This window comes from Kwoniella pini, chromosome 1 (genome assembly GCF_000512605.2).
Source record: "Kwoniella pini CBS 10737 chromosome 1, complete sequence".
NCBI lineage: Eukaryota > Fungi > Basidiomycota > Tremellomycetes > Tremellales > Cryptococcaceae > Kwoniella > Kwoniella pini.
The window spans coordinates 1,908,802-1,936,546 of record NC_091716.1 but is presented as its reverse complement, the minus strand read 5'-3'; the positions used below and the strand labels follow the sequence as shown (position 1 = coordinate 1,936,546).

General features: G+C 42.1%; 10 protein-coding genes across 10 annotated transcripts; 4 read left to right on the top strand and 6 right to left on the bottom strand.

Annotated features, from left to right (window-relative positions):
* Positions 1–598: 598 nt before the first annotated feature.
* I206_100739 (uncharacterized protein) lies at positions 599–3,440 on the bottom strand (the record flags this gene model as incomplete). Its single annotated transcript, XM_070202268.1, has 10 exons — positions 599–637; positions 696–771; positions 829–1,012; positions 1,064–1,419; positions 1,479–1,628; positions 1,682–1,818; positions 1,877–2,251; positions 2,304–2,383; positions 2,444–3,269; positions 3,336–3,440. 10 exons carry the CDS (start codon positions 3,438–3,440, stop codon positions 599–601), a joined length of 2,328 nt encoding a protein of 775 aa, XP_070058369.1.
* A 540-nt stretch (positions 3,441–3,980) lies between these two features.
* Positions 3,981–4,981, bottom strand: I206_100738 (uncharacterized protein; the record flags this gene model as incomplete). The annotated part of the gene is made up of 3 exons (XM_019152369.1): positions 3,981–4,112; positions 4,170–4,310; positions 4,391–4,981. 3 exons carry the CDS (start codon positions 4,979–4,981, stop codon positions 3,981–3,983), a joined length of 864 nt encoding a protein of 287 aa, XP_019014507.1.
* Positions 4,982–5,877: 896 nt separating this feature from the next.
* On the top strand, positions 5,878–6,345 carry I206_100737 (uncharacterized protein; the record flags this gene model as incomplete). The annotated part of the gene is made up of 2 exons (XM_019152370.1): positions 5,878–6,174; positions 6,250–6,345. 2 exons carry the CDS (start codon positions 5,878–5,880, stop codon positions 6,343–6,345), a joined length of 393 nt encoding a protein of 130 aa, XP_019014508.1.
* Positions 6,346–6,777: 432 nt separating this feature from the next.
* I206_100736 (uncharacterized protein) lies at positions 6,778–7,281 on the top strand (the record flags this gene model as incomplete). Its single annotated transcript, XM_019152371.1, has 2 exons — positions 6,778–7,086; positions 7,189–7,281. The coding sequence occupies 2 exons, from the start codon at positions 6,778–6,780 to the stop codon at positions 7,279–7,281; spliced, it is 402 nt and encodes a 133-aa protein (XP_019014509.1).
* A 253-nt stretch (positions 7,282–7,534) lies between these two features.
* On the bottom strand, positions 7,535–12,542 carry I206_100735 (uncharacterized protein; the record flags this gene model as incomplete). Its single annotated transcript, XM_070202267.1, has 31 exons — positions 7,535–7,551; positions 7,612–7,688; positions 7,756–7,893; positions 7,949–8,043; positions 8,103–8,153; positions 8,211–8,306; positions 8,364–8,712; positions 8,763–8,865; positions 8,934–9,062; positions 9,122–9,206; positions 9,266–9,299; positions 9,357–9,414; positions 9,464–9,476; positions 9,532–9,653; positions 9,709–9,752; positions 9,803–9,810; positions 9,924–9,966; positions 10,020–10,079; positions 10,136–10,257; positions 10,313–10,334; positions 10,388–10,471; positions 10,539–10,737; positions 10,796–10,831; positions 10,911–10,996; positions 11,056–11,134; positions 11,190–11,397; positions 11,474–11,610; positions 11,676–11,761; positions 11,820–11,956; positions 12,039–12,173; positions 12,225–12,542. 31 exons carry the CDS (start codon positions 12,540–12,542, stop codon positions 7,535–7,537), a joined length of 3,171 nt encoding a protein of 1,056 aa, XP_070058368.1.
* Positions 12,543–12,775: 233 nt separating this feature from the next.
* I206_100734 (uncharacterized protein) lies at positions 12,776–17,115 on the bottom strand (the record flags this gene model as incomplete). The annotated part of the gene is made up of 15 exons (XM_070202266.1): positions 12,776–12,882; positions 12,953–13,000; positions 13,057–13,134; positions 13,206–13,254; positions 13,320–13,413; positions 13,486–13,847; positions 13,936–14,177; positions 14,270–14,364; positions 14,426–14,951; positions 15,012–15,087; positions 15,150–15,599; positions 15,664–15,788; positions 15,860–16,820; positions 16,878–16,928; positions 16,984–17,115. The coding sequence occupies 15 exons, from the start codon at positions 17,113–17,115 to the stop codon at positions 12,776–12,778; spliced, it is 3,396 nt and encodes a 1,131-aa protein (XP_070058367.1).
* Positions 17,116–17,452: 337 nt separating this feature from the next.
* Positions 17,453–17,988, top strand: I206_100733 (uncharacterized protein; the record flags this gene model as incomplete). The annotated part of the gene is made up of 3 exons (XM_070202265.1): positions 17,453–17,511; positions 17,626–17,717; positions 17,846–17,988. 3 exons carry the CDS (start codon positions 17,453–17,455, stop codon positions 17,986–17,988), a joined length of 294 nt encoding a protein of 97 aa, XP_070058366.1.
* Positions 17,989–18,357: 369 nt separating this feature from the next.
* On the top strand, positions 18,358–20,764 carry I206_100732 (uncharacterized protein; the record flags this gene model as incomplete). Its single annotated transcript, XM_019152375.1, has 12 exons — positions 18,358–18,621; positions 18,675–18,784; positions 18,838–18,859; positions 18,927–19,151; positions 19,217–19,285; positions 19,343–19,491; positions 19,556–19,624; positions 19,678–19,894; positions 19,962–20,027; positions 20,086–20,198; positions 20,268–20,337; positions 20,432–20,764. 12 exons carry the CDS (start codon positions 18,358–18,360, stop codon positions 20,762–20,764), a joined length of 1,707 nt encoding a protein of 568 aa, XP_019014513.1.
* Positions 20,765–20,989: 225 nt separating this feature from the next.
* On the bottom strand, positions 20,990–24,789 carry I206_100731 (uncharacterized protein; the record flags this gene model as incomplete). Its single annotated transcript, XM_070202264.1, has 19 exons — positions 20,990–21,292; positions 21,353–21,516; positions 21,638–21,685; positions 21,738–21,811; positions 21,861–21,998; positions 22,056–22,506; positions 22,588–22,789; positions 22,843–23,067; positions 23,120–23,131; positions 23,198–23,345; positions 23,398–23,514; positions 23,568–23,619; positions 23,674–23,725; positions 23,777–23,957; positions 24,013–24,098; positions 24,161–24,191; positions 24,257–24,469; positions 24,536–24,708; positions 24,766–24,789. The coding sequence occupies 19 exons, from the start codon at positions 24,787–24,789 to the stop codon at positions 20,990–20,992; spliced, it is 2,694 nt and encodes an 897-aa protein (XP_070058365.1).
* A 432-nt stretch (positions 24,790–25,221) lies between these two features.
* On the bottom strand, positions 25,222–27,737 carry I206_100730 (uncharacterized protein; the record flags this gene model as incomplete). Its single annotated transcript, XM_019152377.1, has 9 exons — positions 25,222–25,392; positions 25,471–25,566; positions 25,625–25,752; positions 25,828–26,010; positions 26,077–26,191; positions 26,261–26,338; positions 26,405–26,521; positions 26,631–27,019; positions 27,095–27,737. The coding sequence occupies 9 exons, from the start codon at positions 27,735–27,737 to the stop codon at positions 25,222–25,224; spliced, it is 1,920 nt and encodes a 639-aa protein (XP_019014515.1).
* Between the last annotated feature and the right edge of the window lie 8 nt (positions 27,738–27,745).

Genomic DNA, 27,745 nt, shown 5'->3' with positions numbered 1-27,745 from the left:
GAGCAATATATCATCCTGCTCATCCAGCAGATGATTGATGTGTGACTTATCATCGTTCTCCAATTCCTCCCCGTCGTCAAGCGACCATTCTCTCACGGCTGTATCAGTCATCTTCTGATTTCCTAATTTATACTGAGATTTAGGAGGACATATAGTAGATGCTGGATGTTTCAGATGATCAATCTCAAGGGGAGATGATCAAGTAGATCCTAGCGATATATCGAAATTGTTGTTGTTAAGTTTCATGTTTTATTGTTCATCGTTATTTCGTCATTTCAGGCACAACCGTAATCGAACGATTAAGCTTGTTTGACAGCAAGCAATTTTGGGCGCCTTTGAGCAAAATATCACTATTCGTCAAGTGGAAAGCATGGAATTATGATGAATAGATGCATCTGACTGGTTTCAGATCCACAGTACAACGTAAAAGAGACTAACATAAAAGGGAAAAATTCACGGAGTCACAAGAGATGAGCATTTCTTTCCTATTTACTATTTATAAAATTGATTCTTCTAATTTGATATGATTACACAAATGGTATATACAATCACAGACTCCTACAAGAACGCTTCACTTTGCCGTGATCGTACAAGAAGATCACACAGCACTTTCATTTCTGGGTAATTCTCCTGCGAACTAAGCAAGAATTACATCTGTCAGCTGATTTGCAACGACCAGAGTTATTTTGACTAACCGCTTCTTTAGCTTCCTCGCAGTGATCGCCTCCTAGCTCCCTGTCGATCTGATAACAGATGAATAAAGCATCGGCTCTGTTTTTGATAAATTGGATCAGTCGGCTGCTCAGCTGAAGAGTAATCAAAACTCACGCATCGCCCAAGACGGCAGCTCCAGCTCTGATGGCTAAGAATGGCAGGCCACCACACAGGAGTCCAGCCAAGGGGGCATATCCTGGATTCGACAAGGAATGAGTCATATAGAGGTAACCGGCTGTACCGGTGAATAGACCCATGGCGGTGGAACTGAGAGTAAGGAGGAGTTTGATCAAGGTATCTGCGATATTTATGAGCTATCTTCGGTTTTTCAATATAAGGGGCAACTTACAATCTAACAATCTCCCACCTTTCCTTCGTCCAGCTAAACCCACCGCTCTTCTAGCACTAGGCCAGAAAGCTTCCCCAGTAATTCCCACATAGACTAAGGCGTAGCCATTCAGTTGATCTAATATGCCAGCAACGATAGCGAAAAGAGGGGTAAGATTGGTAAGGAAATGCAACGGCGTAGGGAGGATCCTCGATTTGGGGTTTGTAATCCGCTTCATCTCTGCTGCACCTCTTCCAACGGTTCTTACGACGGCGATGATTCCTGCTCCCAGGCAGATTGAGCCTAATGAAGTACCAGTCGCCCTATGTACAGCGGCTGTGGTGATCTCCAATGGGGGAGGATGCGATTGATCATCACTGGATTGAATCATCAGCCATCTGTGTAACCATACTTGGGTCGACCTGAGCTGACTCACCGGTGGAAAAACCATTCTCCTACAACACCCGCTACAGCTACTCGGCCAACACCCCGGATGACTCCCCATGTCCAAACCCAAACAAGCGTCACAAGGAAGATAAGCCATCCTGCATATGGACGTATGTGGAAAACCCATGTATTTTCTCGACTGCAAAACATGTCAGCTCATATTTCTGCATATCACATTTGCGAGATACGCACGGGTGTCTCCAATACCCTATAGTCCCCAGTCGTATGAGCAGAGTCAAGAAAGGTATGGACGTAAGAGCGAAAACACCAAGCAAAAGCGGAGTGAGCAGTAAAAGTGGTGGGTGTGTGAGTAGGAGATTTGTTGATAGCTACACAGGTGGTTCATGAGTCAGCTGAAATGTTAGCAACAATATGACTTTAACTCGCCTCAACAACTGAGGCCGTTCTGTCCAGCCTTTTCCGTCTTATCCAAACCAATCGGCCAAACCAAGCAGCCAACAGCCATAGTAGAACAGCTCCTAGTCGAAGTCCGGTCGTTCCCCACCATCTTTCGCCTTGCTCAACACCACTCAGACCGCTCGTATCAAAACTCTCGCCAAGAGCCCACCATCCACATATGAATAATGAAAATGGTATGCTTATGGCTGTTGCTAGCAACACTGGTCGGACCGTCTTTCGCAGTAAAAGGAGGAAGGCTGGAGGAAGGACGAGAGTCGGAATAAGGAGAATCAGAAGTAAGGGTAGTAATGGGACAATGGAAGGAGCTGATTTTGGCGATGTATCAGGCGCAGTCGGTGGTGGCTGCATTGGCAGTCAGTAACAGCAAATCAATCTCAATAAATAGTAAACTTACATCCGTTGAACCCCACACAAAACCGAGACCGATTATTATCCCTATCAAGCTAGACAACCATAAAGCAAGGAAGCCCGAGTCTTTTTGCACAGTGAGATCAGCTAGTAGATCTTGTATGAAAGGGCGGATAGTTGACTAACCTTTGTACTTCCTTAGACCCTCTCTTTCCCAATGACCAAATCTACCATGATATACCTGCAATTTAATTGGTACTCTACCCCTTCTGCCTCCAGCTAATTCATCGGGACCTAAAAGAGGTTCTTCTAAGTTTGATGGACCGTCATAGGCATCTTGCAAACCGGTAGAGACATTGTACAATTCTGAAGGTGATAACATGTATCCTTGACTTTCTCCTACATCTTCTTGTCCTCTAGAACGCGATCTTGATTTTCTCCTATTACCCATCATTCTAGGTTCATCTTCCTCAGAAGCAGACTCTGTCTGTTTATCACTATCATCAGAATCTTCATCGCTTGAAGATGATGAAGAAGGTGGGAAAACACTTTGGTGCGCTAACCAGCCTTTTCTAGCTCTTTCTGATTGAGGTGGTTTCTTTTGAGATTGTTGTGAAGGCCTGGTAAGTAACGATCTTCTGACATTTGCTACTTCATCTAAATCTGCTTCTTCCTCTGATTCCGAGGAAGATGCCGCATATGGATTAGGTATATTTGATTTCACTTGTCCCCCTTTACCTTTATTCCCTCTAACCGAAGGAGGAGGGGCATTTTCACTCTGCCCATCCTGGGGCTCAGCAAATAATAAACCCACACCAATTCCACTTCCCAGACCGGATTCGTCAATGTCTGGTATACCTTCAATACCTGGACCAGGGAATGGTGGTGTTTGATTACCAGATATAGAAGGTGATCGTGATCCGCCTGCTAAGTGTGGATGAGAACTTGTGATGGATGGTGATGGTGCGAAAGGATCACGAGACGGCGAAGGAGGTGATGGTGCTCTGAATATCTATACAAGAAGGTCAAGAGAAACAATTAGTTCCATGATAAAAGAGTTGCCGGTCTCGCTACATACCTGACTTCCTTCAACATCTTTATTCATCTGTCCAGATAAAAACCTACTTGCGTAAGCCTTGAATGCCGATGGTCCAGCTTGCGAGTTCTGCACACCATTCGACATATTGAATCCTTGTAGTCATGTATCGCGCTTTCTGGATGTTATCGAGGTCGCAGATTGATGTACTAAGTGAAGAAGAACGTACAGTCTTTCGCTTATGACTTCAGCGTTGAAGGCGGAGATGAACGAGGGGTAAGAGTGGAGTTAAGATAAGCCCCGCCTGCGGGATGATTGAGTTGAACAATTGCCCAAACCCGTCGATCTGTTGATTTGTATCTTTCCACTGAGATTCGAGAGTCAGCGGAGCTTGTATATGTATAAGTGATCAATGTACGATTGATTATATAAATGTAACAAGTATGAATTACTGTTATGTATCTAGATTATTAGTTGTAAGTTGTAGTACTGGGTGGCGTATGATTACTCGAATCGTCATTAGCAATAACAACCTCTCCTTACGTAACCAGCGCGTGGGAAACGTTGTGCCGGATGTGGCACGCAATCTTATTATTGAAAAGGGAAAATATAAAGGAGTGACTATAGGCTACATGCATATGTCCCGAGAGGTGATCACAGATTATTATAGAGAGTTTCAACCGATCTCTAGAACGCACAATTGTCCCCTAACTTAAGATATTTATCATTCATTCCTTCGAGCTCGAAATATGGTTCGGTTTCGGTAACAATTACCGAGATGAATATATCCTTTGGTGCAGTCATGAGAGTATAATTGCACTGTGATGTAGCTTCCATTAGCTCTTCCAGGTTGCTCGCAGATATAGCAGGCCTTACCTCTTTGTATTGTGGCTTCTTGCCAGTGACATCGATCGAAATCCTGAATGATCTTACATTGTATTCCGGAGCTTGATTATCTAATTTCTTATACCAAAATCCTGGTCCCAAACGCGGACTAGGATCAGGTACTCCGATCTCCTGATAAAACAGCGTCAGAGCACATCATTCAGTAGGCATAAGTATATGAAACCAATCTTATTGGAATAAATATGACTTACGTCGACTTTGACTTTGTCAGATTGCTGGATTACTGCAAAACATCCCCAAAATTCTGTACATTCCTCTCGAGCTTTATCACTGAGTGCTTGCATATCGGTGGTAGGCTTAGGCGGTTTCTCCGTACTTGACGTTGATGTCTCAGCCGAAGTGCTTGATGGCTTCTGAGACTTGCTGGAATCCTCAGTCATAGTTGTACTGATACTAGGTTCATTGCTTTCGGGTGTTGATAATTCTTCGCTACTAGAAACAGTCAAAGGCGCTTCAAAGGGAATAGTAGTTGTTGGTGAAATATCTGTAAGTGACAGTGCATTTTGTGAAGGATCATTCACCCATGTCGTATTTGTGGTGATGTCGGTGAATGTTGATCCTTGTTGGCTGTTCAACCAAGATGTAAAATATTCAGTAGTTGTGGAAGTCGAGTCCGAGTAGCTTGTATAGACGGCGTTGGATTCGGTGAATGTAGACTGGAGAGTGTTTTGGCATGAGTTTGAATCTTCGGCTGATACATTGCTCGCGAACTCCAGAAGGTAAAGAATCAAATAGAGAAGGACCAGCCACCGATTTCCAGATATCCTGATATCCTGCGGCATGTTACAGAATAAATGTGAAAACAAGAGATACCTTGAACCAAGTGGTATGAAGAAAATCTGTAATTGATACAGCAGAGTCTCGAATTGACCTTGATCGTAAAGTATGGAGTCGCTAAAAGTTCTGTTGATTTTAGTCCGCTACGACATATCTGATTGTATTCTACTCCTTTGATTTGCCCCTTGATCAAGAGGAGCGAATGAAAGGATAGGCGTATCGATACAGCTCATATAATCAGTCGTACTTCTTTAATTCACCGAGCACAGGCTCATGACTGTGCATTCTCTGTGCGGGATAGCTGATTGGTCACGCCTTTAGGAAGCGTTTTGAAGCCATCTATGAAATTTTCAACATGGCGGAATAAATTTATGAGATCAAGAAACCAAAGTATATATACAGTATATTGTTTCGTAATTAATTAATCTATGAATGAGGCTCTGAAAGGTATAGCAACTTGCTTACACATACTGTACCTGATAGCTTCGAGTTTGAAACGAATTTTAAATCTTCAGAACACACATACCATTTGTCCTTTGGGTGTCCTTCCCTGATGAGCTCTGATCTCTACAAAAAGTGAAGTGTTTATTGTTGGTAAACGGTAAGTGATCAAAATGACATCACTCAAAGGACCGTCTGATGATGGTATCGTGAGAAGAATCAGTCAACATCGAATCATGAATTACGACTTCTGCTTTTTCACTTTCTTTCATCTTCAATAACTTTTATTCAAAGACAAATTGCCAATTCACTAAATCAGCTTATTCAACTTGACAAGTAAGTTTCATCCATAAATTCCCCTAAATTCCACACATTAAATTTTGAAACTATACTGAAAGTTTTGAAATTTTACTTATAACAAATTCGCTCATAAGTAGGATATCATCAGCTCAAGCCAAAAATGCCAGTCAAACGAGAAATTTCACCTGATTATTACAATTCTGAACCAGAGGAAGAAGTTAAAACACCTTCACTTTCAACTACGGAGTCATCTCCTCAAACTCCAAAGAAGAAAAATCAATCAAAAGTGAATGAATCAAAAACTCCATCACCTAAAAAAATTAAATCATCACCCAAAAAACAAGTTTCTTTAACTTCAAATGATGACAATGAAAATCTTAGTGCAAAGGCTAAATATGCAATGATGATTATTGATAAAGGTATAGAAACTTTAAAAAAGGACGAAGTAGAAGCTGCTGTAAGTCAAAAATCACTTATTGTAGATTGTTTTCTCGTCAGCTTGAGATTTGACGGAGTGGTTTCTATTCAACAGACTGGACTCAAAGCCAATCAGCAAAAAGACATGACTAGGAAAGATGGTAAAGGTGCGCTTTACAAGGCATTGATGGGCTCATGCAAGACTCTTTAAGATTGGAAATAGGTCTTATATACAGTATACTCATAAATCTTTTAGTAGTTCTCCTTATTTATGCAAAATACGTCGCAATGAAATTCTGGAGGCGGTGTAGCACATATTGAGCTTGTAATCATATGATCCATCGTAGTGGACGGTTTATTATATTAATTGCATGAGCTGACGTTATGACTGTAACGTGTAACTTGGATACCAAGTATACCCTACATATATCTGTCAACGTGAAAGAGGTGTTCAACCCTTTCTCTTTTGTTCTTCTTAACATTTTCATTTATATATCAAATCGACTCTATAACATTGATTTTTGTTAAAGCGAGCTTATATGCAAGAACCTGTCCATCAACTTCAAAACCAATTTTGAATACATCAAATTCAAATCCTCCTCTTTATAACAAAACAATGACTTGTAAACGATCCAGATCCGAAATGTTTATTGAAAATATCGACATGTTAGAAGAAGAAATAAAACCCATTCTTTCATTTTCATCATCTAATTCAAACTCAAATTCAGATGAATCCTTAAAAGATGTAAAACCTCATATCCATCGAAAATCACCCACAAACCCAAAATCCAAATCATCAAATACAGATTCAAAAACTTCCAATTCCATGCCTAAAAAGAAACAAAAAATTAAAGTTGAATTTAATATGAGTAATAGTTCAAAAGCTAAATTTGCAGAAAACCTTATTGATCAAGGAATTAAAAATTATGATAAGACTTTAGTGGAAGCTGAAGTGAGTATCCCTTTTTTTGGAATACCAACTCAGTCCGTGAGCGGGAAAGCTGGCTGAAATGACGAAAATTATTAACTGATATGATCTCATATTTCATATTAGACTGGTTTCACTAAATCTCAACAAGCTGAAATGCTAAAGAAAGGAAGAGGAAGTTTATGGAAAGCTTTATATGGATTCGCTTCTACCCTTTGATCCACGTAACAATTTGTGGTACAAAAAGGACATATCTTGAAACTGAAATGAGATAATATAGAAATCATTGCTGTTCCAAGGTAAGATGGTGAAAGCGGTATTGACAAAGGGCAGAATATCTTTTTGTACGATACATGCATATAGTATTGAGTATATGAATTAGCACTAATAACAAGGCTAAAGCTCGTTAAGTAAGTCATAATCTGTCATAAAAGTCATACAAAGTCGTTCAAGTCGTGATACTGTTTCCTCCTCACTTCGGCTTGTGTCCTATCCACATATAATCAGCAAGTATTCAGCCCAATATCCCATTATGATTGGTGAACCTACCATCTTCATTCATCAATGTCTCCTCATCGATACACTCGATGACCCAACTTGGCAAAACAATATGTTTTCGTTTAGGTCTACACAGCCATTCTCGTCAGCTCGAGCTCGTACTGTGATGGATGTGGTATCTTGGCAAACACTAACAAGGCAGTCTTTCGAACAATCTCAGCATATCTCCCACTATCCTCATTATCCATGATGATATGTGTCAATTTCTTGTCTTGCAAATCATCTGTTATCTTTCCCCCGTTCTCCCGCAGGATATTTTCCGCTTCTTGCAGCCTTAGAAGTGATGTTAGCTAGGAGTCCACTCATTACTACCATCTCCAATAATCACCTTTTGCTTGCCTCGGCGGCAGGGGACGAAGATTCTAAGCCATTCCTATCCGCATTTTCCAGCGTATCCATGTAGAACACTAAATGAGTAAAAATCTATGATTCAGTCAGCTAAGCATAGTGATGTTGCCGTTATTTGGCTAGGGCAAGCTTACTTTATCCTCATCGTACTTCATAGCTTCTTCATCTTCACCCATACCATCACTCTGCCAAGAATCAGATATCAGCTGACTTATACAAGGTTTCAAAAGCAATCAGCTCACATCAGCGGTGTCAATCCCTCTGACAGGTAGCAGCCTGAATCCATTTGCGGCGTCCGGCTCAGAGTCGTGACTATCGTCGTCCTCTTCCTCCTCCTCCTGTAAATATAGCGTTAGCTATCGAGTAATTGAATAAGTCCAGCGGATACATCTCACCTTAATTTCAAACTCGCGCTCATCATCTGTGTCACTCTGATCAAAACTTGCCGCTCTCGAATTTCCTCTTGACGTACTCGGTAATGAGATTGGCGATCTTTCTCGGTGCAACCCCCACTCTTCCTCCATCTTTACTTGTTGATCAGTCTTATTTGCTTCGTGGTCTTCGATTGATCCATCTTCATCCTCATAATGTCCTTCTAAAGGTTCGTCGTCCTCTTGCAACTCTCCTTCTGAGTCCCCCTCTGCTTCCCCTCGATCTCTCACCAGCGATATATGATCCATTTCTTCGAGAGTCTTATTGTAGTTTCTACTTGATTCAACTTCTTCAGATGCGAATACAAGTAGTCTTTTTTCGAGGGTCAGCTGAACCGAAATGCTTCGGGCGGAAAAGCTCACTCTTTGATCAAAGGTATCGAGTGTCCCCTTTCTATACTGGCAAATATCCATTCGGGCTTAACAACACTTAAGCCTTTCCGGATCTGCGCGCGAACAAGGGGATCTATACAAAATATATCAGCTGCATTTCTATGGTCTCCGATTTGGAGAGCTCTTATCAGATCAGCTCACTCTTTTCGTCGGGGGATATGACCGTAGCTGACAAGTCAGAAAGCTGAGCCTGGCTGAATTCTCCTCCATGTTTGTGAACCAGCTCTTCGAGATCCTGCTTTGAATACGCAGAATTCCCTTTCGGGATATCTGGCCAGTTCGGAAGGTCAGTTTGGAATGACAGTCCGATGGATCAAATGAGGTCTCACAGAAGGTACGTCCTCGGAATATATTGGTCTCTACCGCATCGTCTGAAAGCCTCTCTCCGCGAGAATTGGTCATGATTTGGACTTTCTAGGTATCAGAGGGATTTTCAGCCATCATTTTAGGGTAAAATATATCGCGACACTAACTTTTCTGGTGAGGACTTTCTTCTTCTTTCGGAATCTGCCTCATGGCTTAGCTGACTGAACGCGGCATCCCTTCATGGGAAAGCGAACTCACGATCCACCCTCTGCGTCAGCATATCTTTTCTTCGGCTTATTCAGCAAAGCCATGAATTCTACTCGATATCAGTTAGTCTTCATGCGGCAGACTGTGCGATCGCTCACCGTCCAGACTTAACTGCAAATAAATGGGTTCAATGACAATAGCTTATTCGTAAAAGACCAAAGCTCACACTATTCCACATATCCCGATCTTGACTATCGTCGCCTGTTGGATGATCCTTACTGGCCTTGTCGAAGTATATATAACGACATCTTGGGAATCGAAGGGTATAACCACAGCCCCATCTGCCAGCTGATCAATCTTGTCAGCTGAGCTTCATTGATCTAGCATGTAACAGCTGCCTCACTACCCGGAACGATTTCAGATGCCTTCACTTCCACAACGAAGGAACTACGAGGTCACGTTACTTATGTCAACCGTTGCGTCCTTTCTCAACTCACTTCTCAGGCTCGATGTAGACATCGGCCACAGTCAGGTATCAGCTGAGTTAAGATCATCCAGAAGATCCAGCTCACGTTTGTCCTCTAGACCTGTTGCTCCTAGCTGTAACCAAGGAGGTACCTTCGTCCTGTCGAAGGTTTTCCAATGATTCCTGTGTTTATTCCTGCAATTCGGTTCAGCGTCCTGACCCTTTGAGGAATATCAGAGGAAACTCACATAATCCACTCATAATCCTCGTAACTCATCCCTGAGCCCACAGCGCAGAAGGAGGTGAATCTGAGCCAACATGATGAGCCAACGCACGACCAAGAATCCCGATCAGTCCAGCTTACTCCGGTTTTTTATCTGTACCATCATCATCCTGCTGTACTCTCAATCCACACAACAGACTTGATATTTTGCCTGTCCTACCTCCCTTTCCCCACCACCCCCCTAAAACCAGCAACTCGAGGTTCTGATTCCGAAATCAGCTTGTTTACCGTATCTCGTGAGACCGTGGTGCAGCTAACCTCGCCCATTTGATCCGAATATCTAACAACATTGATCAGCCAATGTTACCAACACGCCATGCAATGACAGCTTACTCTGGTTTGACCTTGATCCAATCGGCTCCTCGAGAATTAGTCTGATAAACTGCGTCGCTCCTCTTGACTACCAATCCTTCTCCCCTGTGATGACGATACTTAGCGCTGGGAAAGCTCTTTTCGGTATCGAAAGCTGAAATAGACCGCTTACTTGGTTTCCAATATGCGTTCCAACATGGCTCGAATATCCTTCCCATTTTTGCCTTTCTGTTCCTCAGCAAATTCCAGTCTACCTTTATACTCCTCTATATTTTTGAATATTCTATTGGATCTCATAAGTCGCTTTCTCTCAGATAATCGTTTGTGGGTCAGACAACGATCGTTCAAGTAGAGAATATCGAAAATTTTGACTGTAGACACGGTGATTAATTGTTGCAGACGCAGATTCGGAACAGCTAGCTGACTCACAACACGGCCGGGGGGCATTTTCATCGTTCACTCGGTCTGGTGGGGTCATGTGCCATGTCAGCTGAAGCGGATCTGACTCATCACGAAGATATGAGCTTGTGCAGCTTCTACATACCTCCAGCAGCTGATTTGAGGGAACCGAAAGCAACATATTTCTCTAGTATAGGATCCCAAACCAGCATTTCTCCATCTAGAATGATGCTGACGAGAAAACTGTGTCAGCTTACGATGGGATAACTCAACATTTGAAGCTGACTTACTTTCGTACCTCTTCATGAAACGCTCCAGCGATATGTTGCGTCAAACTACCTTGCCCTATATGAGCACCGTAGAGGTACGCTAGTAGACTTTAGTCAGCTATAGCGTCTTACATCACAGGTAAATGACAACTTACTGTAATCTTTCGCTTTCCTTGAGCAGTAAAACCATTGAGCGCCGCTTCCCCTCATGTGTAATTGCATCCGCTCCCCATCTAGCTTTTCTTCCATCACAAATTCCGTATTAGGTCCTCCGATGAGTTTTGCGATAGCTTCATGAGAGGAAGAAGGGGATCGGTAACACAGCTGAGGCAGAAAAGAACGGAACAACTCTATATTTGTTTGCTACCGAACCATTAGCCATTCGCAAATATAATTGTGCACTGAATGTGACGGGTTGAGCCAAAATATTGACACTTACATGTTTCTCCAATCTTTGATCAGGCTTGTATAACGTCCAGCACACTCTCTTCAAGTCCGAACAAACGTTGAACAGGTCGCCCGCATCAGCATGAAAGCATGAGAAGACACCTTTTTCCCTTATTGATATTCTCAAGTCTGCGCATTCCAAATCAGGGGAATCAGCTGCTGATCATTGAAAGATTTAGGGGAGATCAGCGTACCTTTGAGAATGATCCGAATGATCCATTCCTGTTCGGCTGCTGTACATTGTTGGTTTATCTTCCTTAGAATAGGTACATATTCTTGCCTATTCACGTCATGTCAGCTTATCATCGCACCAGAGCGCATTATCACAGCTGACTGACTGCTTCAACCTCCCTTGAGCTAATTGATCAAGCAAAGCGTTCACCGCATCAATTGATAATTGACCTTGTTCAACGGTCGATCTAGCTGCTATTTCATAATAACAGACTCGTGCAAAATCACCGGAATGAGATTCGGCCTATACGCAAGCGCATCAGCTGTGAGACAGATTTTCCCTCCAGTGGAACCCTGGCTGAAGCTAGTAAGGTGTGAAGTCTCACCTTTCCATCAACAGGTTGCTTCCACTTGATCAGCCTCAGTGCTGCATCACTGTGCTTGTCCAACCCGAGAACCTCGATATAACATTTAGCTAGCATTGCTTCTTTAAGGTTATATACGGGTCTTTCCCTGTCTCTCTAACAATCTATGTCAGCTGTAGCGTCCAATGCTATCAACATCTAACTTACATCAGGAAGTAGAAGCCTAATTAACGGGAAGAGATCATTCCCAACTTTGATCCTCCATAAGTCCATAAATCGCTTCAGTATGTCTCTTCTTTTGCTCGCTTCTTCCGTACGTAATCTATCCATCATGGTACATAGAAGGGAGAAATGGGGAGTAGGAAATTTATTAACACAGTCATCTGGTTTTCCAAGGATTGTAGGTGGTGGTTCTGGTGGTTCAGGTTGTGAGATAGGAGGTGCGTCAACTTCGGCATCTGGGTCTAATTGCGAAGAAGAAGGTCCAGGTGGGAGTGGATGTCGATGATATCGTGTTTTGTCCATTCTGCTCACTTTGGCGTGATCAGTCCTCTAAGTGGATTCCTAGGCAATGTTCTATCGTTTACATAGACGAAAAAAGCAAGATGAAACAGGTGAAACAGATGATGTCACTCCTGGTTGTGAAACAGACGCGCCGAGTAAACCTACGCCAACCATCCGGCATATAAATATATCAACCGAGAGAATTATCTGAATGTTCCATTTTTTTACATCAAAATACAACATGGTAGAATATATTATAGATTCGCACATTCGCAGTCACAACCTGATACAGGACATTTGGAATGTGGTACACCTCCGTCTAAACCACCTTCGAACCAAGGTAAGATGTGACTTGCATGACCTATGAGCAACATACATGAGGACATGATGAGTGAAACTATCTTCAATCGCAGCAGAAGACCGATACTCACCACCGTGTCGACAAGTCAAACAACATACATAAGCTGCGTCGATGGTGTCTGCTCGAGAATGACAACATTAATTGACATGTCCGTACGCGTCTAATCTGACTCACCCGTCATATTTTCAGGTCGTTCTTCCGGGCCATGCCCATTGGCAGGCGGCGGGCGTTGCGGATCGACATGCATCAAGCCTAATTAACAGTCCATTGATCTCAGCTTTTCTAACGTTCTCTTCATCTCATAAATGTCCACAATAACTCACAAATCACACATCGAGGTAAAGCAGCTGAACAATACATGCAAGTTGTTGTCTGGATTTGAAAATTAAGATCAATATCTTCTTGATCAAATCCAAATCAACAACGATTCTACTCACTCTTTCACTTGGCCATCCCACGTTTACATTACCTCTTATAGCATGTTTACGATGTAATCTACTTTCACTTTCTTTCGATAATAGATTGTTACACCTATATGCCAATAATGCTACGATTGAGCCAAACTCACACAACGACATCCGGATATGGAGCAAAATAACTTACACAGGACATCTTTCTCCTACTCCTTTTATAGCTCCACTATCTTGTGCATTCAATCCAGATAGAGATCTGGATAAATCTCCGGAACGAATATCAAATTCACATCTCTCACCCCACATCCCCCAAGAATCTAACATATCTCTATAAGTTTCTTTCCAACGTTTTATAATTTCGATTTCATTTTTATTCAATTTTCCAAGTGGGAATAAACATGAAATGATCGAAACCGTTTGAATGTCCCCTGTTCTAGCTAAATATCTTGATAAGAGTGAGATCGCAGGAGCTGATAAACCTGTTAAACCTAATAAATGAAGAGAGTTTGATCTTGATAATCGACTCATTCGGCCTTTCAAGAATATCGAGAACTAAGATGAATGAAGAATTAATCAGATCATGAACCTCATGGTTGACCATTCGTATGACCTCGAAGTAAACACTTCATTATGTACTCACCTCTCGATCGTCAAGATATTGAATTCCAACACCAATCCTATCTAACAACGGGATTCCTTCTTCCTCCAGAACAGATTCCCAATCATCACCACATATCCTACTAAGTATAGCTCTTACGAACGGATCATCGACACGATTAACAATACCTTGCCAATGAGAATTGAAGAATTCTGATCCCCTTGCAGCCGCAGATTGAGTCATGAATCCCGCTATAGTTGATCCCAGTAATCGGTGATTTTGATCTGGTCAACGGAGGGAACGCGATTAGCCATAAATCGTTTTTATCCGCCGGTGAATAGGTCTTGTGATCACGATAGAACAACATAAAACTCACTCTCACTCGCCATAAGGATCGATACCGTGGCAGCCTCATCACCTGCGAAATAAGCTCTGAAAGCAGCTTTTGTCCTTTGACCACTTTGAACCAGTCTATAATTCAATAAAACTCAGTATAGATGCTAATCCTGTTGAAGTGCTTTTCCTGACTCACTTGTTCAGTTCATCTTTAGCATTCTCTCCATTCTCCCCACAGACACTCAATATCAATTTACGCATTTCCGTCTTTTCCCCGCCTACAGCTGCTCGAACCGTTCCCGGTCTCCCAACACCGCCAACATCCTTTCTACGTCCATTTAGCATTTCCACAGCATTAACGTACTCCCCATCTATCTCCGAATCACCTCTTCGGTCAGATGCCTTTCGTTCTCGATGTATATGTGAAGGTGTAGTAGCCCCTGGCATAGGGGAAGAAGAATGCCTCGAATGCGGTGGGATAGGCGTACTTGATTGACTTTGTGATTTTAACGAAGTCCATGCTGCTGATGTCGAAGATTGCCTCAGTGGTGGATGATGAGGATGAGGTGCGTCTGTAAGTGTTGCTGCTGAATATATGGAAGAAGGAGATAGCGGTTGACTTTGATCATTAGATACTCCGAACCATATTGGATAGACTCCATGATTAGTCAAATTATAGCCTCGATGAGAGGATAGAGGTGGAGCCATGACTTGCGTCAGATCTTTACGAAAAAGCCCATCAGTAGACGTAAATGAAACTACGAGAGCACTGAAGGACTCACGCTCGATGAATTCCCATATGCCCGCTAAACGCTCTTTCCCAGGATGTCGAGTGGCTATAGCAGCATTGAGCAACAGCTACAGGAATCGCAAGGTGTCAGGTCCAATCACTGCCAGAAACTCAAAGCAATAAAACCCACGTCGTCAAGTCCATACCCTTCCAAAGCTCTTCGTCGCATAACGACGCCCACATCACTCCCTAGTGTCCTTTTCCAGCCTTCCCATCCTCCCATGAGCTGTTCCTCGTCATCTATCAAGTCCTGCTTTTGCTTGCTATCATACCACTCTCTTGGACCAGATGTGCTTCCATAAGGTGTTTGCTCAGTCGCAGGAGTAGCAAAACCATTTGAATGATATGGGATAGGAGAATTTGACCTCGACCTCTCCGCAATCAGCTGAGTGACCCGCTCAGGGGCTAGTTGGAATCGATTTGCTCGGTGTATAGGCTCGAGCTCTTCGGTCTCTGGACGTTTGACAGCTGGTGAGACAGGTGTCTCGGGTTCTGGGGAGGAAGCCGGTATTTCATCTGGGTTTAGGACCTTCATTGATGGTGTTACAATCGCCAAGTCACCTTGAGGACCAGTTGCAAACTACATGCCACTGTCAACATCCCACTCATGACCTGAACAGCACAAGATGAATTAGTATACATACCACTGGCGCAGTCCCGATAGGCCCTATACCAACGGTACCATCTTTCAGGACAAACATCACATCTCCTTGTCCTTTCTCCGATGAAGCGAAAGAGAATGAGTGTAAATTCTGTCTAGGTTTGACGACTGTAGAACAGAGATTCGTTCAGCTTGTATTCGTAGGTAGTTCCGTCCTTGAGGAAAAGATATTAACTAACTTTGTTTCATACCTCCCAATGTGACCCACTCTTCGACGACAACATCTTCTTCAACTCGTTTTCCTTCCACTATTTCCCAAAGCCCTACACCTTTATCTCTGGTTCCTACACCCAACAACCCTTCCGCCTCTTTCTTCCATTCTAGATTCACAATTCCACCAGCTACATCGAAATTTAAAATCTCTTGACCTGGTTTTCTTATATCCCATAACCTGACTATAGAGTGTGTATTCGCTCCTGCAGGTATAATTTCATAACTTGCGAATAATCCTTCTTTTTTCTCATTGGGTGTTAAACCATATACAGCTCTAGTATTCCATTGATAATTCGATCCTACAATTTGATTTTGAGATTGACCTTGACTCTGAGCAGTAACAGGAGTTGATATACCAGGTGAAGGTTGATTTTGTTTTTGACTCTGATTAGTAGATGATGAAGGAGATTTAAGATCGTATAATCTTATTGATTTATTACTAACACTAACCAATAATTGATTAATTGAATTTGGTAAAAATGAAATTGAATTTACGTTTTCAGATGGACAATAATGTTGAATATGTCTAGGTTCTGAAGTTATATTTATTTTAGCAGTTAAATTTGTAATCTCTAATCTGTTTTCGATAGATGGTCTTTCCCATTCTTTATCGCCATCTATTGGTATTTGAGAAGCATTTATAGCTTCTGATATATCCCAAATCAGTAATGAGTATTCTGATCGATGTTTCTCATATCCTGTAGCTATTATATTTGGATCTAAAGAAGAAAATGCAATTGAAGTAACGGGTCTAGAATATTTGACGTTTAATGTCGCTATTGTTGATGTTTGATTTGATGTAGAATTTGAAGAAGATAAAGGAAACGATAAAGTTGATGGGGATAGAGAATGAATAAGGGTACGACCTGTTGAGAGTCCAGTTGCTATTATATTTCGATGAGTAGGTAGAGGTGACCATGCCATTGACTGAACATAGATTTATGATCAGTATCTGCACTTTCATGGAGGGCAGACTAAACTTACCCTTATTTGTCCCACATCGGTTTGTAACCCTACCATGCCCATCTCTCCTTTCTACAACATGAAAGAGGTCAGTGACATTCCTGATCATCCAGATTGATGTACTTACATCCCTCCTCCACTCGTACATCTTGATGTCACCAGCGACATTTTGAGAAACTTGCCCACCGACAACAAAACGAGGTGGAAAGGTACAATGAGGGTCTGGTAAGGCTATACGGCGAACTTCAGATGCAGACATCCTGTCAACTGCTCCCCAGCACGCTTCAAACTTGCTGTGGGCGGTCTTTCGAGTCTTAGATTGTTGTTGTAGCAAAGAAGAGAAGCCGACCCTTGGGCAAGGGAGGTAATGTTGTGAGTTGTCGAAATGGGAGTATTCAGGCACGGTTCAACCCGGATCTTCAAGATAAAGGCAAACTCATGTTCACCATCGTCATTCCCCATCTTTGCACTCTTCTGTCTTTGCATTATATACAAGGGTGGCCACCGGCGGAATAGAAATATCGCTCGTACGCAGGAGCTCTCAAGTTATAATCTAGCCCGACACTGCTTCCTCACGACCTGTACGGAACATCAAGATGGTCAATCCTGTCTCAACTGGTAAAATGGCTGCGGGACCTGTGGAGAACATGCAACCGTGAGTCTTTGTATCTCCAGCCACACTGCCGCAGTACATTACGAGCGGTGAATCTTTATTGTTGTATCTGTGTTATCGGGCAGACTCGCTGATAATCCGTTTATCTCTTTATAGAGCTGTCCTTTACAAACTCATAATTTTCGCTGTAGCAATGGCTGTCGTACCTATAGGAACGTATTACGTCGTCTTGAGCTATTTCACAAAAGGTATGTGAATCGCTCGATGATACTTATACGTACCCCCTGGTTTGTTCATCGCACTATCAGCAGTATTCCCAGACTCTTAGGTATAGTTCGGACAAACAAAGATGCTAATACTGCTTTATTCGATACAGGAAACACCATTGCTTCCGCTATCGCAGCGATCGTGACTGCCAACTTAGTTTTGATAGCTTATATAGTCGTAGCTTGGTTAGAAGGTCCACCTGGTCTTCCACCATCAGGAAAAGGTGTAGGCGAGATAAAGAAGGACAAGTAGTCTAAAGTAAGATTGGCGTTAGATTCTCAGATAGTCACAATGAAGCATGCACAACTCCCAATTCGCATCCTCGGGCTTTCTATCGCCATCTTGTGCGACAATCCTTCAGAGATTACTGGCGCAACTTGTGATGTGATGATTAGCGTTACGAAGATCACTTTACACGTCCTCTCACTGTTGTGCACATTCCGAGCAAAATCAAATCTCGTGCCTGAGATAAGAAATAGAAGATCAACAAAAAAAGTCCAAGAAAGCCGGTACAGACTTTTCTCTTGATCACCTTACTGTCCACTTTCGCTTCCACATACAAGTATACAAATTTCTGCGATGCGTATATAGAATTGAATTCATTCTCAGAGCCAGATCAGTATGTGTGGTCTGACCCTGACAATTCAACCTCTATCCGCCACGGAAACGGAAGATTCACCAGGTTCTTCTTCTCTGTTAGATTCGTTTCGTTCTACCAATGTTCAAAGAGGTCCAGATTCTCAACAAACCTACACACACATTATTGAGTCGATAGATGGTTGTATAATAGAAGTATCACTTACAGCTACTGTCTTGGGATTACGTGGAGAACTTACTGCTCAACCTTTGATTGGTACAAGAGGTGTATTAGGTTGGAATGGTCAGGTAAATATCATTCTGCAATAAGTGTACGATCCATATCGCTGAGACGTACTTAGGTATTCGAAGGGCTCGAAATAAGAAGAGACGAGAATGATACGAGAAGAATCTTCGAAAAATTGGAAAATGGAGAAGAGGTGGAAGATGTTTTAAGAAGTATCGAAGGACCGTAAGTCCTTTTCTATGATGTTAAATACTGCGATATGCTGATGAAATGATCAGGTTTGCTTTCGTCTACATAGATGTATGTCACAACAGACTCCTCAATACATAGCAAATGACCAGTATTGATTAATCTGATGACTATTCAGCTTCGAACCGACACCATACATTATCAACTTGATCCCTTATCCCGTCGATCATTGCTGATACACCCCTCCGAAGTAATCTCCGAACCCACGCAACACTTCATCTTGAGCTCTTCTAGATCATCTTTAGCCAGAGAGCGAGGTCTGGATATGCGGGCTCTATTGGGTGGAGAAGGAGGAGTTCTTCGGCTAAGGGATATACGGGTGTCTGGAACAGGAGACAGCATGGTGATTGCAATTCTTAATTATCATCCTAAGAGTTTTCAGCTAATTCCTGATTTTTGTGCCCTCAGACAATGGATATATCTGAGGCATGGACACCACAACATACGCTCCATCAACCCGAATCCTCAGATTCATGGGTAAACTCAATGTCATTATCTCGATGCAAGATGGAATGTTGATCTTTTCCTTTTCAGACTCGAGTCAGCCCAATCAATACTGCTTTACCTCCTTCCGACATTCCTCTTGAAAACCCTCAAATCGTAGAAGAAGTGCCGAGATTCATACAACAACTCAAAGAGAGCGTCAGAAAAAGGGTAGAGAATATTCCAAATCCGGAAAAGGGGTAAGCCTGGTTTCGCTCTAATTGTCATAACAAGCTACCATCTAATATGTCCAACCTTCAAAAGATCCTCTCGAGTCGCAGTCCTTTTTTCGGGTGGAATCGATTGTACCTTCTTAGCATACCTCTTACACCTGTGAGCTCTTTTTGGAGAATAATGACAAAGTCACAGCTTATATCAACATTTAGATGTCTACTACCCGAAGATCCTATAGACCTGATTAATGTTTCATTTTCCGCTGCTCCTAGAGAACTTAAGCCAAATGATAAAGGTAAAGGTAAAGCACCAGCTTCACCCACATATGACGTACCGGATAGAATCTCTGGTAGGGATGCAGTAGCGGAATTAAGAGAAATTTGCGGAAATAGAGAATGGAGATTTGTCGAAATCAACATTCCCTACGATGTTAGTATACTCATTTTTATCATACAAGGTCATCAGAAGCACAGCTGAGATATCGCACGATTTCCAGGAAGCAAGAAACCATCGTCAAAATGTTATTGATCTCATGTACCCCTCTTCTACAGAGATGGACCATGTGAGCTTGTTAAGTATTTCGAGCTGATCGAAAGAGAATTAACGGTAAACAAAATCAGTCTTTAGCATTACCTCTTTATTTCGCATCTCGTGGTAAAGGTACTTTACATGGAAGTGATGAATCATATCATGTAAAAGCAAAAGTATATATATCAGGTCTTGGTGCAGATGAGTAAGTCAACCATAACGTTAATTACATCTTGTAAATTCGGATCTTCTGATGCCCGCAATCACATTACAGACAATTAGGAGGATATTCTCGACATAGACATGCATTTCAACGTGAAGAATGGCAAGGTTTGATAAATGAAGTGAGTCTTTATAATTTTTGTTTCTCGCTTTCCACGAAATTGTTCTTATGGATTTTATATATGACTCTTTTAATTGATATTTAATAACATTTAGACTCAAATGGATATTTCTCGATTACCTACAAGAAATTTATCAAGAGATGATCGAATAATTTCTTCTCGTGCAAGAGATGCACGATATCCTTATTTATCATTATCATTCATTTCTTATTTATCTTCATTACCTATTCATTTTAAATGTGATCCGAGATTAGGAGAAGGTAAGGGAGATAAAATATTACTCAGAAAAGCTGTTGAATCAGTTGGTTTGATTCGAGCTTCTACAAGAGTGAAAAGGGCAATGCAATTTGGTACTAGGAGTAGTAAATTAGGTGGAAGTGGGACTGGGGTAAAAGGCCCTAAAGCAGGAGAAAGACAAGTCGAATAAAGTCATCTTGTTCGTGTCAGATCTCTGTCATACACCTTTACACATGCATAAATACACAGCATTGCATTTTACTACAATATGTGAATTGGGTATCACGTAGACTACATTTATCACAGCTTTTTTATGAGTAAGGTATCGCTACAAAATCCGTAATAGATTAATAACATAAGCTTCTGCCCGTTTCATCTTACCATTTTGGAGCACTCTAATCCTCTTCGATCCCTATCATTCCCCCTCTTCGATATCGTTGTTTCCTGTCCAGACATCGGTACAATCGATAATATTGATAGCCTTGCTGCTTTTGATAGTGGGGACACAATAAGGTGTGTAACCTTGAGTGGAGATAGAGTTTTGTGTCGAATTGAAAACGGAAAACCCATTCTGGCCTGAACTGGAATCGGAACGAAGTTCTCCTTGGGCGTCTTCACCCTGCGAATCAGCAACGTAATCCGGTTGGGATGAAGTTGGTTCCGGTGAACTTTGTGGCTGAGACAAGCTTTGAGATTGAGTCTGAGTTTGACTCTCGCTCTATGAAGGATGATCAGCGAGTGAGCGCAGGACGAAGCTTCAATATAATGCTCAACTCACAGAGTGCCATTTCCTGATCACAAAGATATCCTTTTCGACCCCTCCGCCATATTGAAAGAACCTTGTGAATGCCTTCACTGCCGGAGGCGTCTTGAGCCATTTCCACTCGGTCACCTCGCTATTGTTGTCTGAAGCTTGTTGAGCCGGGTAGATGTCAGCATACACTACGCAGCGTCAAGAATCAGTAGTGACACAAAGGACGTACACTCTTTATCGATTTGTAAAAGTAGACCTTGGTTGACTGTATCAGCTGAGAGCGCCATGGATTCAACACAAGACGCGTACCGCCTGTAAGTCCCTCCAGTATCCTCTTCAGCTCGCTAACAGAACAGCCTGATGAGAATCTTTAGCCATTTATCTCCAATCTGAAAGAAAATGTACATACCCAGTGACTTCGACAAGGCATTAAGATCGTCACTTCCAAGACTGCCTAACCTCTTGACTTCTTGTAGGACCTTCCTGCTCATGTATAGATTTCAGTATCATTCGAGAACAGACACTCACTCACCTAGTCAAAGCTAATGTACCCATCTCTTTCACCGCCACTTCGATTTGTTTCCGATTCCACTTTGTGTGTTTGTCCTGTTTCATCTCACACGCTATGCATAGCACTTGACGATTGACCGCAAAAGCCCGATCAAGGATTCTATGTAATTGATCAGCCTTTCGAACCTGGGTATTGAAGTGAGGCGACGTCCCTCACCCTAAGCAGATTGCATGATACCACATGTCACAGCCATCACACTGAATCATAGCATCTATTTCTTCGTTCAAGCCACAGAAACATTCTATGATGTCTTGTGAATGAGATTGCTGTCGTTTGTCTCTCTTTTTGGCTGGAGCGGCTTTCGTTTTTTTGGAAGCTTTATTGTCCTCCGTGTCGACCTTGGCAATTTTGGATCTGGGCTTGCGAGGAGTTCTAGTTTTTCTTGCTTTGGCCGGTTTGTCGGTCTTGGGGACAGATCGCGCTTTACCATTGGATCGTGCTTTTAGTTCGTAGCCATTTTGCAGCATTGATGCCTCGACGATTTTGTCAATGTTGCGCTTGCGAGGTCGTGGCAACGGTTCAATCTCTATGTCAGATTTCCTTTTTTGAAGGGCGATCTTCTCATGGAAGTCCCGGGCTAACTTCTGTGAGGACAACGGTTGTGTGTCTAAAGATACATTCATATCAGTATCCTATTACGTCTACTGCCAAACAAGTACTTTGCTGACTGCCAGCACGGAAGACTTACTGGATTCATCCTCCTCTTCTTCTTCCGGTACCTTACCTAAGTACGCCTGGGAATCATTGCCAGAATACGATTGAGAAATTGGGATAAATAAGTCTTCTGCGAGAGACTGCCCATGGTGTGCACGGGGAAGGCTAGCGGTTCTGCCTCTGAGAGGGGTTCGCGAAAGGAGAGTCTGTGATTGTTGTATAGACTCTTCAGGAATCTGCAGAATAGAGACTTAAGCAAAAACTCATCCTCTCAATCAGATGGACGTACATATCTCGAACCCGCAGCTTTGCAGGCATTTCTCCTCATAGCCCTTTGTTTGCCTGATCCAACCTGCGAGGGAGTGATGTCTACTATCGTTCCATCGTCTCCTCTACGACCAATAGGCTGCTTGAGGCCGCCCGATGCATCTTCAGGTACCGCTTTGTGAGGATTTATAGTCGCCGTGTACACGTCAGGGGCAGTGGGGTCATAGACAGCTCGATCATGAATTGGCTGAGCAGCGAGATCAGTAAAGGCTGCTTCTTGAAGTTTCTCGCTGGCTCACGAGGTCGGCTGCCTATGTCAAAGCAGATATGTAGCATCAGTGGGGAATTCATACTATAACGCCAAAGCCGAGACTCACCCATATCACATTGCGTTGTCGAGCATCTTCCTCATACTCTGCTTTCTGACCGTAAAGACGAGCATACTTCTCAGGTCCATCTATACTTTCATCGTCATACAATGTCTTGGGCAGATGATCTACCACTGTTAACGCCGTAGCAGTCAAGCTAAATCACCCTTTAGCCTTATCAATGTCAGATACATCTAATACATGCTCACCCATGATGCCCAGTCTGGAATTCTCTCATCGGTATTTTGAGCGGAGGATCGTTCACATTATGTGTACCTATGACCATCTCCTCTCCTATGGCATCTTCAAAGCCCGGAGGACTGTAGCTAAGGGGACTTCAGCTTGTAGATAAATTTCTTTGTCGCCGCTTTGGACTCACTTTGAGGGTGCGCTATCGTTATAGAACAGCTTGACAGTCATGTATCGTTTTTCTGTTACATGTATATATCAGATCAGCCTGTGAGCAGATGTGAGAAAAGACTCGCTGGGCAAATCCGAAAGAGTCTCTGTGTGCTTGATAATATCCACTGCCTGGCGCTGAGATGTGTTCAGCGTTAAATATTCACAGATAAATGTTAATTACCATACCTTGATCAATCTTCTCACATCCAGATTTGACATTGGAGTACCGAGAACGCTGTTCCTACGCAAGGTAATGCCAGTTGCTTTGTGGTCAAATTTGTCAGAGACCTCAGCCGAGTGCTCAAGATCCATGAATGGCTGGCCTTCGTCATTGTAAAAGAAGTTAAACGTATAGGTTTCTACAACGCTGTGAAATTTTCTGTCAGTGAAAGCGATGACGTTTGATACCTTCTAAAATTCACTTGTTTGGGTCGTTTGGATCTAGGAAAATGGCCAAAACCAAACTCTGGAGATACCCTTTATTCATGGCGTCTGTAGCGCCAACCCCCTGAACAAATTATTAGCAGCGAGTTGACGAGATTGTCATACATGTCTGAGGTGTAAACTTACGATCAAATTGGCCAAAGCTTTTCCTTGTGGCCTGTGGAGAGCCAGAAAAATTTATATTAGGTTCAATTACATGTGTTTAGCCCTTATTCAACTCACGACCCGTCCTGTCTTACTTTTCTCCATTGGAAAAATTTTGAGTTTTGTCCACTTATGTCCTGCGTCTCATCCTTATCGTTCTCAATCGATTTCTGATAGCATTCTTCAGCCTCTTTTCGCGTCAAGTAAAAGAGATCCTCTACACTCTTATTCGGAGGAGGATGCGAGTTGGAAATATAGTGAGTTTCGAAATCGCCATTAGGAAGAAGAGCTCTATAAGTAATTGATGATTAGGTGGGCTGTTCTGCTCCAAACAATTGTTTAGTGAATTAAACTGACCGAAGATAGCAGATAATTCCTATATGAGCTTGTAAAGCTACTTTCATCATTTTTAAACTGTCATCTTTGGTTGTAATAGCTAAATCCAACTTCTGTTGAGTCTCCAGACGCTCAGCAGGCATCTGAGATGCACTCTTCTGAGAAGCAGGTTTATTTACAGGTGCCGGAGGCCGCTACGTGTATCGGGTTAGCTCAAGGTTTTTCCTCTGGCTCATCGATCGTATACTCACAAAGGCCATTCTCTGAGGTCCCATACTGCGGAAAATCAGTGGGATGTCAGATAAGCTCGGTTAGTATGTAGATATAAGGAATGTTGAGCTTCAGTCTATTTCAGTCTGGAGATGAAGCAGAGGCATTACACTTTTTCTTTCTTAAAGAGGAAGGAAGAACAGAGAAACGGAAAAGAAGAGGAAGAGGGAGAAAAACAGGTGATGGGAATTGCATGCGTACACATTTTCCATTGAGTGTGAATATATAGATAGTACAGTCAACGTGAGGTGTAATGCATCAGAGGTGATTAGTCAATGGTCCGTGCGTTAGATATGATAGGTCTGTGCGTCAGTAGATAAAATAAGAATAAGAGAATATACAATAATGCATAGTTGGAATGTTACCAATGGTGTGATTATTAATTATAATTACAATTTCAATGGTGTCGGTGATTGATATTTAAAAAGTTTATCTTTTCATCTACCTAACATACCAAATTGACCCTGATTACCTATAGGTAAATTAGCGAAATGATTTTCAGCACCTGCCCAAACCATTTTCAAAACGTATGCTTCTGAAAGTAATAATTCTATTTCATGATCTGTCCATGATTGAGTAGGTAAACATTGTAAAAACATTATCATTTCCTAATGAAATTCATATATGTATTAGCTTCTCGGCTTAAATGCTATTTAATCAATTCAATGCCATTCCAACCGACTTACTTGGAAATCCATATCGCGTAATCTTTCCGAATATTTCACTAATAAAGCTGAACAGACGTATAAGTGGAATTTGGAAAAAGCATCTGCTCCTTCCGCCTACATCTACATTCAGCTTCCTTATCGAAACTACTATTCAACCCATTATTCAACTTACAAGATAAGTATCCCACATCCTTATTGTACATTTTACGGAGATTTCTCGCATTAGCAAACAATTCATCCATCTAAAAGCAAATTGCATAAATTCGACTCCTTGATCTTCGAAATGTGCTGCCAGTGGAGCTGCATTGAATCACCATAAGTCAGTAAGGTTTGCACCGCATTGATGACCTATCAAACTTGAACACGTTGACTCACCGTCTATACGCTTCACCAGATCTCCCATCCGTTTTACCAACCTCTGTATACCAGGTTGTTGCGATATATAATGATCCTGTATACCATCCAATAATTTCGTTAAACACCAGAATGTATCCGCTTCTATAGCTTGTAAGACATGAGGAGGTAAATGAGCAACATCAAATAATTCAGGATCGGTATCTTCCAAATAAAAAAATAATCCGAAATTAGCCAAAAAGCTAATAGACTCAGGTTTGTCTAGCTCACCTATATATGCACCCAAGAAGACCTGGAAGAACGGTGTAACCAAATCATTTATACCTTGTACATAGCCAGATGCGGGATGCCGTATGGCCCAGACGTAAAGTATTCTTTCTAAACTCTAACAACGGCACGCAATATCAGTCGATCGGTGCCATCCCTCTAGCGGAGGATAAGGGGCTAGGCTCACTCGTTGTGTTGTTATGCAAGCCCATAAGGGTACACCTGGCCTCGTACGCGGTACATCTATTTCTATTTGATGCCATATCTAAGTGTCGCTCACGGAGGGTCAGCTCAAAATGAGTAAATACAATTTTTGCGGATTTAAGCTAACCTGCTGATCTAATGACGATAAACCTCTACCAAAATACTGATCTACCAATTGAGTGTATTCCTTACGTTTCCGATTTAGAGTCGTCAGACGAGGTTGAGCAGGAAGGGGTAAGTAGTTCTATGCGAGACAGAGAAGAGAAATTAGCATAAAATCCAAAATATTCGTGTTTTAAATACTAGAGAATTTCGACGTTAAACAAATCTTATGAAGACCCGAATCAACTCACGAGCAATAACATCCATACCACACCTCGGACTTCTTGTGGTACACCATTCCAAGCTAATTTTCTCAATTCACCTAATTCAACAGATCCAGCTCCATCTCTACCTCTGAGGACTCTAGCGAACTTTTCTCTTTTCCTTTCCGTACGAACACTTCGTTGTCGACCTAAAGACGAGCCTTCTTTCCGTAATCTGGGTGTGGTTGGTATGGCAGAGTACGATCCAGATGCTGAAGGAGGTTGGTCTGGGGATTGAATTGAGGTAGCGGTTGATGGAGTTTGAGGATGAGATGAAGTTGGAGTCAAGAATGGGAATGATGAAGTATATGAGGGGTCAGATGAGCCAGGAGTTTGAGGTGCATCGAGTGATAAATCAGAAAGTAATTGTAGGGGATCTATACAGAAGACAATGAATTAGCTCAGATCTGGATTTACTTTACATGATAGTGAAGATGGTTCTAATTAATCACCTCTGAGTATATCTTCCACATCATCTTTGACAGCTTCTTTTCCTACGATTCGGGGCATAATTTGCGGATTATCCAGCTCATCTTCCCCTACTTCGGAAGATTCAACTATTTCCCAAGCTCCACCTGGAGGTAATTTACTTCCTGAAGATCCAGCATGAGAATTTGAGGATATTGAGGATGTTCCAGGGGGAGGAGGTATCGTACCTTCGCTAAACGTTTTCGATGTTGATAAATTAGGTCGAAGTGTTTTGATAGGACTAGGTGGTGATATATGATGATAAGATGTTGAAGTCCAACTTCCAGCAATTACACTCTCTTTCTCATCAGATATCGATGGTGATCCATTTCCATTAGAGATATCTCTAGTATTGAGAGGTATAGGTACTGTTTTACTCTTAATCATAGGTTCAGCACTTATTCGGATATTTGATTTGGTATTTGATATTTCATCCTCTTTATCAGAAGATGAATCCCATGCATCATCCCATTCTTCATTTGATTTTCCAAAAGATGACATTGATGAAGATTTCTGTTGTTGTGAATCATGTGTATATACGTTTGAAGATGAAACTGTTCGAGGGAATATAGATGGGTTCATTCTTGGATTAGTTGAATGAGGTCTTGTAGGTGGTTGAAATGGCATATTGAAGT